This window comes from Lycium barbarum, chromosome 6, assembly GCF_019175385.1.
Source record: "Lycium barbarum isolate Lr01 chromosome 6, ASM1917538v2, whole genome shotgun sequence".
Classification (NCBI taxonomy): Eukaryota; Viridiplantae; Streptophyta; class Magnoliopsida; order Solanales; family Solanaceae; genus Lycium; species Lycium barbarum.
Genome location: NC_083342.1, coordinates 122,033,297 through 122,042,581, shown reverse-complemented (window position 1 = coordinate 122,042,581; position 9,285 = coordinate 122,033,297). Strand labels below are relative to the sequence as shown.

At 36.8% G+C, this 9,285-nt stretch overlaps 1 protein-coding gene across 1 annotated transcript; it reads left to right on the top strand.

Annotated features, from left to right (window-relative positions):
* The first annotated feature begins 7,487 nt into the window (after positions 1-7,487).
* On the top strand, positions 7,488-8,272 carry LOC132644561 (uncharacterized). Its single transcript, XM_060361152.1, has 2 exons — positions 7,488-7,647; positions 7,836-8,272. Exons 1-2 carry the CDS (start codon positions 7,488-7,490, stop codon positions 8,270-8,272), a joined length of 597 nt encoding a protein of 198 aa, XP_060217135.1.
* The last annotated feature ends 1,013 nt before the right edge of the window (positions 8,273-9,285 follow it).

Below are 9,285 nucleotides of genomic sequence, written 5' to 3'. Positions count from 1 at the left end.
AATGCTAACAAAAGAAATTCAATTTTACCACTAGGAATGACAATAATGTTGGATATCTATTCTTTAGTTTTGCATAATTCGTTTAGAGAGTGAGAATACATAACTTAATTTTTTTTTTCTTTGTCATGTCATTAATACTTATTAGCCATACTAATTTTTAGCATGACTTCGTATTTTTAGATGATGATTATTTTCTTTATGGCTTATTAATTAGCAATATTTATTTTAACTGATTTTATTATCTTTTTTTTGTTGAATATTTTAATACAATGTCATCACTCATTTCACATTTTATGTTATTTTCTTAAGAAACACCTTAATTATATAGTTGTATTGGGAGTATATAATAGTTTATTTATGGTACAATTATACGACTAAAGAAATATTTGAAGTAAAAGTTATATGTTTTGTATGAAGACTTTTTCGGAAAAAATCCCGAAAAATCCGAGAAAACCGAATAACCTGAGAAAACCCGAAGTTTATTGGTTTGGTTTAGTGTATGAGTTTAAAAACCCGACGCAATTGATTTGATTTGGTATTTAAAAAATTCGAACCAATCCGGTCCATGTACACCCCTACTTATGACTACCGGTGTATAAGTTCTTTAAGGGCGCAGGATATAACTTGTGAAACATTATAATGCGAAAATATAAATTTATGCACTTCGAAAATATGTTTGTTATTATGACCAAAAATTAAAGACCAGATCATAAGTGCCAATGACCCTAAATATGTTCCCTGGTTTTTTCATTTCTTCTCTTGTAGTCTGGCATTTGGTTCAGAATTTTGTAACTGACATTTTGCAAACTTTATCTATTCTTGCAAAAACTGTTTTCTCAACCAATGTTTATAAAAACCTATTTGTTTTTTTTTTTTGCAAAAACTAATTTGTGATTGACTTTTGTTTGAAAAAACAGCTAAATACTTTTACTTTTGGCAAAAGTGTTTTTTTTTTTTTTTTTTGGTTAAGCTCTTACTCATGCTTTTGAATCAAACGCCAAATGTATTTAAAAAACGGAAAAGGTTCATAAATACTTCTAACCTATTGAAAAAGGCTCATAAATACCATCCTTTCACCTTTGGGTCTAAAAATACTCTTCCATCCACCTTTTAGGTCTAAAAATACCCTTAAGATTTATTTTTGGCTCAAATATACCCCTCAAACTAACATGTCAAATTTAACTCTTTAAAAAGCCACATGACATTTTGTAATTAGTCACACATTTTAATTTCAGAATAAGTAAAACCCACCCAATTTTTAAGACTCAAACCCATTGATCCGTTTTAAAGTAAATTTAACAAAAAAAATGCTTGCAACAAGCTACAAGTATCCCGGATACTGAGAGTTCTTATGGAATACTCGATTGACGCATATTTATAAGCCAATCCTCCTAAAAATATCCAGCACAAGAAAATTTTCTGAACATCGAAGTTCTTTTGGCAACAGGAGCACGAGTTATGAGTGTCAAGTGGGCCGGGCCAGCCCGGACTCGGCCCGACCCAAGCTCACTAAGAGGTGTAAGGAGATGGGCTAGGTGGGTTTTATTAGGGGGCTGGGCCGGACAAGGTGGACAGCCCACCAACAGCCCGGGTGATGGCCCACCGGGGCACCGGCCCGGTCCACTTCAAATAAAAAATAAAAAAAAAGATAAGTACTACATTTATTACTAATAATAAGTATTTTAAAAACATTGTATCCCAATAAAATAGTTGTAGCTATAATTGTGGGATTCTTAAAATTTTGGAAGCAAATATATGAAATATTTATTAATTATTCAAACCATAGTTAGAATCTTACTTTAGTTAATTAAAACTTAACCATTAATTTTAACTCATGTAATGTGTCTCTTATTCAAGTAAGAACTTGGGGAAAATGGAGAGGAGTCGGATCCGTTAATTTTTTATTGCTACTAAATGAAAACTAATTAGTTCTCCTTTTTTAAAAAAAAAAAAATTAGTGGTCACTGGTCAGCTGAGCCCCACAGAATTAATAAAGTGGGCAGTGACCTTTTCCAACGTTTGAAAACTAGTTAGTTTTTCCTTTGTTTTTTTTTTTCAAACTAGTTAGCTCTTCCTTTATTTTTTTTTCCAATTATAATGGGCAGGTGGGCCCCAAAGAATTAACAAAGTGGCCAAGTGACCGTTGCCAACGGAAAGATTGACAATTCAACCGTTGGCCCAAAAAAGGACCCCTCAACCCCTTAAAACTATTTTTGACCTTTAAGTTTAAAAAATTACATTTTAACTCATTTTCACCTATAAATACCTCATACATTTCATCATTTTTTACTACAATCCTCTCATTTTAGCTCACTTTCCCTCTTAATTTTCAGCAATTTCTATAATTTAAGTATTCTACTTTAATTGTTTTTGCAAACTTGCAATTAACAAGATCAAGTGGAAGGCTTCAAGTATTCAATTCATCAATTTATGATCACGTTGTTATTTCGTTATCTCCGAGAATTTGGTACCTTCGTTCCATCTCTTACTTTTATTTAGTACTTTAATTCTTGCATTTTAATTTTAATTTTCGTTATTTTAATTTGCATAATGGAACCACTAAAAAGAATCGGTAAAGCTTTATGTCCCGGTGGTAGTAGTAGCGGTAAGAAAAAATCCGGTAGTGGTAGTGGTAGGGGTAGTACTAGAAATTATACTCGTGTTCCGCAAGCACCACCTAGTGAAATAGGCGACATAGGTGTGGGTGCACATGATATGAATTATATAGAATTACAAGAAATGTACAGTATAGAAGATGAGAATGAAGTTGAGATACAAGTAGATAATGATGATAATGACAATAATACACCCACTAGTCCCGCTAATGATATTGCTCAGTCTCGAACTGAGGCTCAGGGTCGTCCTCCACTGCCTGAAGGAGCCCGGAAAAAAACTAGCTTAGTGTGGAGTTATTTTGCCCGATTAGAAAATAATCCGGATTATGTTGCATGTAAAATTTGTGAGATACCTTATAAGCATAGCACCGGGGGTAGTAAAGGGGGGACGGGTCAATTGACTAGACATTTGGATAACAATCACCCAAATTGGAAAGAAGAGATAGCAGAAGCTCAGGGTGACACCGGGGGATTAACCCAAACAAGACTGAACCTAAAGACCGGTAAATTAAGTGGATCATATAATAAAATGAAGGATCGTGAAGAATTAGCGAAAATGATAGTTGTGGGTTGTTTGCCTTTCACTTTTGCTTCTTCTGATGCTTTTATTCATTATATACAAAAAATTTATAATCCTATGTTTAGCGATATTCCTAGAACTACTTGTAGATCTGATATTTTTAGACTTCATGGACAATATCTGTTTTATCTACGTTATTTATTGACATATCTCCCTCGTAGAGTTTCTCTCACCTCGGATCTTGGTCGCGTTGTTAATAGAAATGATTATTTAACAGTTACTTGTCATTGGATAGATGATAATTTTAATATGCAAAAACGTATTTTAGCTTTTCAATATGATGAAGACCGTAGAGATGCTGCACAATTCATATCTGATACTGTCACTGTCATTGCAAAATATTATGGTCTTACAAGCAAAGTTTTATGTATGGCCTTTGATAATGCTTCTAACAACACATCTGCTATTGACAGTTTAAAATGTGAGTTGTCTCCACCTTTACCTGAAATATTTCATGTCCGGTGTGCTTGTCATATTTACAATTTAATTGTTCAAGATGGTCTTTCTTTCTTTGAGCCTGTGATTGAGAAAATTAGACACGCAGTTGGTTTTATTCAAGGAAATAATAATAGGAAGCGACTTGCTAAATTTAAAAATAAATGCAGGCAAAATAATCTTAGATCAAGATTTATGCCTGAAGAAATAGACACTAGGTGGAATTCTACTTATGATTTCTTAAAAACTTGTGTTGAATATAAAGTTCCTATAACTGCAACTTTTAACCAATTTGCTACTGGATATCCCGAGTTAATGTTAAGTGATTTTGATTGGATCAAAATTAAGGTTGTTGTAGATTTTTTTAGAAATTTTTTATTTCACTACTGTGGAATTTTTCGGTGCTTATTATCCTACTGTTTGTAACATTTTAGCTTATTTAGCTGATATCTCTTATTTGCTTAAAGAATATAAGTTTAAAGAAGGCTACGCAGATGTTGTTACTTCAATGATAATTAAATTCAAAAATTATTTCTTTCCTATTCCTCTTATTTACTTAGTTGGTGCTATATTAAATCTGTGTATTAAATATATTAATATGTCAGAATTGACCCGTATTATATATACTTCTTTAGATATTAAAACTACTGAGGAACCATCCCTTCTTAAGGCTATGTGTGATGCAAATGATTACGCACAACAATTATATAACCATTATTCTACATTACTTGATAATGCTACACCGACTTCTATCCCATATGATCCTTCTAACGAAACTTCATCTTCTAAAAGACAGGCACAAAGTGTGTCTATCATGGGTGTTCCTAGATTATTTATTTGGTCTCAAATAGCACCTCAACAAAGTAATACAAACTTTGATGAGCTTCAATTTTTTTTTGAGACAACCATTGGAGCCTTTCGAAGATGGAGTTAATGCATTGGATTGGTGGAGGAACAATAGAAGACAATTTCTTGTTCTTTCAACAATGGCTAGAGATGTGCTAAATGTTCCAATGTCAACTGCTGCATCAGAAAGTGCATTTAGCCAAGGAAGGCAGCAGCTCGGAGACAACCGACACTCATTGGGCAGCAACGCAATGAATGTTCTAGTATGTTTCAGAGATTGGATTAGATCAGAGCGAAGAAATAAAGGAAGAGAACAAGATCCAAGAGAAGACCAACAACTTGAAGATATAATGTCACTTGGAGATCCATCGGTACAAACATCTCCAATGTATGGGGATGTCGATTATGAAAATTTTGAGCCAATTCCTCCTAATGTTAATATGGAAGAATAGAATAAAATGGTGGAAAATATGTAGATTTAAATTTGAAAAGTTGTCAAATTGAATTTTCTTTTTCTAGTTTAAGTTTACGAAATCAAAGAAAAGTAAATGTAAGTTTGTAAGCTTTAAAGTTTAAATTCGACTTTGCAATTATCAATTAATAAAACTAAAGGCTCACTGAGCCTTTGAATTTCTTTTCAAATTTGTGTTATAATTTTATTTACAAGAATAATAATCTGTACGCAGTCAAAATACAACTATAAATGTAATTGTGTAAAACTAATCCTACACAAGCAGCAACTCCAAGATAAATTTTTGCAAGGAGGGACAAATATTGATCAGTGCCCAAAAGCAACAAGACATTATAAGAGGCTGACAAAATCAGTGAAATGACAAGCCTCTGAAATTGCTGATGCGTGAAATAAATCAAATACCCCTTTTAAGTTACTATTTTGCTGTTGGCTTACACAAGTTCAAAAATATTTCAATAGGTTATACAGTATATAATAATATAAACTATTAGTTATATATATAAATATATATAATAATATATTAATAAAATCTTATTAGTTTCAAATATTTTATATATAATAATAATTAAATATTTTTTAGCGTATTGAAATGTCTCCGCCGATGATGGAGGTGTGACAATCTGCACATGACATTAGGACTTAGGATCAGATGAGATAATTAAATTAAGAACTTTGGTTTAGTATCAAAACTCATGTGCATTGTTCCCATTTAGTTCTCATTTAGATGAGTAGGAAATTTAGAGAAAGAGGAGAGTAGGGAATTGTGAAATAATATGGAGAGGAATGAATGGTATTTATAGATTGAAAATACGGCCAAAGTATAATTTAAGGAACTTGATGGTTAAAATAAAGTTGACAACAACTAGATTTTAAAGTATCAAACTTAATAAATTTTAGTATTAGATTTTTTTTTTAAAATAATTAAAATTCGGCTCGGCCCACTAACTAAAATCCGGCCCGGCCCACAGGCAGTGGGTGGACAACCCCGTTTCTTTGCTTTGGCCAGACATGATGTTGATGCATGTGATGCAGTAGTCACAGGTATTCTCACAGTTTGTTCTCATCCGGCATTTACCTTGATGGATCCTGGATCCACTTATTCTTATGTATCCCCATTTTATGCTGCTTGTTTGGAGCGAGTACTCGATTACATAGATGCGCCTTTTCTAGTATCTACCCCAGTTGGGGAGTCTATAGTGGTAGATCGAGTATATCGTGATTGTATAGTATCTATTCAAAGTACAGAGACCTTGGTGAATCTTCACAAGCTTTGGATGGTCAGTTTTGATGTCATCATGGGTATGGATTGGTTGGCAGCCTGTTATGCTACACTTGATTGTCGTAACAAGCTAGTTAGATTTGATATACATGGAGAGCCGAGATTAGAGTGGAAAGGTACCACAGCCGCTCCAGAGAAGCGGATCATTTCTTATTTCAGGGCCCGTAAGTTTATTAGCCAGGGCTGTTTGGGATTCATAGCCACGGTTTGAGATACTCGAGCTGAGACAGTGACTATAGACAGCATTCCGGTTGTATGGGACTACCCAGATGTATTTCCTGAAGATTTACCAGGATTGCCTCTCATCCGAGAGATTGAGTTTTGCATAGATACTTTACCGGGGACTCAGCCTATTTCTATTCCCCCGTATCGTATGGCACCTGCCGAGTTGAGGGAGCCGAAGGAACAAATTCAGGATTTGCTTGATAAAGGCTTCATCAGGCCCAGTGTGTCACCTTGGGGTGCTCTAGTATTATTTGTGAAGAAGAAGGATGGTTCCATGCGAATGTGCATTGACTATAGGCAATTAAACAAAGTCACAATCAAGAACAAGTATCCACTACCTTGTATAGATGATTTATTTGATCAGCTTCAGGGTGCGGTCTGTTTTTCCAAGATTGACTTAAGATCGGGTTACCACCAGTTGAGGACCAAGAAAGAGGACATCTCGAAGACAGCATTTCGGACTCGTTATGGCCATTATGAGTTTTTAGTCATGTCCTTTGGGCTTACTAACGCCCCGACAGCATTTATGGATCTTATGAATCGAGTGTTCAAGCCTTTTCTCGACACTTTTGTTATAGTATTCATTGATGACATATTGGTCTACTCCCGTAGCCAGTTGGAGCATGAGTGTCATTTGAGGGCGGTGTTAGAGAAGTTGCAAGAACACAAGCTTTATGCCAAATTCTCGAAGTGTGAGTTCTGGTTAGATACAGTGGCATTTTTAGGTCACGTGGTTTCTAATGATGGTATTCTAGTCGATCCAAAGAAGATTGATGCAGTGCAGCAGTGGCCTAGACCTACTACTCCTACTGAGATCAGGAGTTTCCTGGGCTTAGCCAGTTATTACAGACGCTTCGTGGCAGGATTTTACAGCTGCACCGTTGACGCAGATTGACGCAGAAGAATGTCCAGTTCAAGTGGACAGAGGAGTGTGAGTTGAGCTTTCAAAAGCTCAAGACAGCTTTGACTTTGGCTCCAGTATTGACTTTGCCTACTGGGGAGGGAGGCTATTCAGTGTATTGTGATGCCTCGAGAATGGGTTTAGGTTGTGTTCTGATGCAGAGAGGAAAGGTGATTGCATATGCCTCTAGACAGCTTAAGAATCACGAGAAGAACTACTCGACTCATGATTTAGAGCTAGCAGCAGTGGTCTTTGCATTGAAGTTGTGGCGGCATTATTTGTATGGCGAGCCATGTGAGATATTTACAGATCACAAGAGTCTTCAGTATATCTTTAAGCAGAAAGATTTGAATTTGAGGCAGCGGAGATGGCTTGAGTTACTAAAGGATTATGATATGACAATTTTGTACCATCCGGGGAAAGCTAATGTAGTGGCAGATGCTTTGAGTAGGAAGTCATGGGTAGTTTGGCTTCTATTTCAGCCTCAATCCGACCTTTAGCTATAGATTTTCAGCGGTTGGCCAATAGTGGTGTTAGACTTGATGCCACGCCTTGTGGAGGGATACTTGCTTGCGTAGTTGCACAATCTTCTTTGATTGAGTATGTCAAAGCTCATCAGTTCGAGGATCGCCGGTTGCTTAAGCTCAAAGAGCAAGTGGAGCAGGGACAGACTAAGAGAGCGACTATTGACTCCGATAGACTGTTATGGCATGATGGCAGGTTATGTGTACCAGATGTAGAAGACGTGAGGCAGACTATTATGGAAGAAGCTCATAGTTCTCGCTATTCCATACATCCGGGAGCTACAAAGATGTATCAAGACTTGAAGAAACATTTCTGGGGGATGAGGATGAAGAGAAACATATCTGATTATGTGGCTCGTTGTTTGAATTGCCAACAGGTTAAGTATGAGCATTAGAAACCTGGAGGGTTAGCTCAGAATCTGGTTATTCCCGAGTGGAAGTGGGAGAGAATCACTATGGACTTCGTGGTGGGCTTGCCACGTACTCTGAGGAGACATGATTCAGTTTGGGTGATTGTGGACAGACTTACCAAATCCGCACATTTTATACCGGTTCAGACTACATTCACAGCAGAGCGGTTAGCATAGATCTATACTCGTGAGATAGTTCGATTGCATGGCGTGCCCATTTCTATCATTTCTAACAGAGGGTCACAGTTCACAGCTCAGTTTTGGCAGTCTTTTCAGAAGGCTTTGGGTACTACGGTTGAGCTCAGTACAGCATTCCATCCGCAGACTGATGGTCAGTCAGAGCGGGTTATTCAGATCTTGGAGGACATGTTGAGGGCATGTGCCATCGATTTTAGAGGTCATTGGGACGAGCAGTTGCCTTTGGTAGAGTTCGCCTATAATAACAGCTACCACTCCAGTATTGAGATGGCTCCATATGAGGCTTTGTACGGTAGGCGGTGTCGTTCTCCAGTTGGTTGGTTCGAACCAGGTGAGAGGAAGCTTTTAGGTCCAGAGATGGTTCAGCAAGCTTTGGAAAAGGTAAAGGTAATCCAAGACCGGCTCAAGACAACTCAAAGCAAGCAAAAATCCTATTCGGACAAGAGAGTCTGTGATCTTGAGTTCATGGAGGGTGATATGGTATTGTTGAAAGTATCGCCCATGAAGGGTGTCATGAGATTTAGCAAGAAGGGCAAGTTAAGCCCGAGATATATTGGTCCTTTCGAGATCCTAAAGCGGATAGGAGCAGTTGCGTATAGATTGGCTTTACCGCCGTCCTTAGCAGGAGTTCATCCAGTTTTTCATGTTTCCATGCTCCAAAAATACTCTAGACACCCGAGCCATATTGTTCAGGTTATTGACCATGAGGCAGTTCAACTTGATCAGAAGTTAGCCTATGAGGAGGCCCCGATAGCTATTTTGGATAGGCAAGTTCGCCAGCTGAGATCTAAGAGTATTCC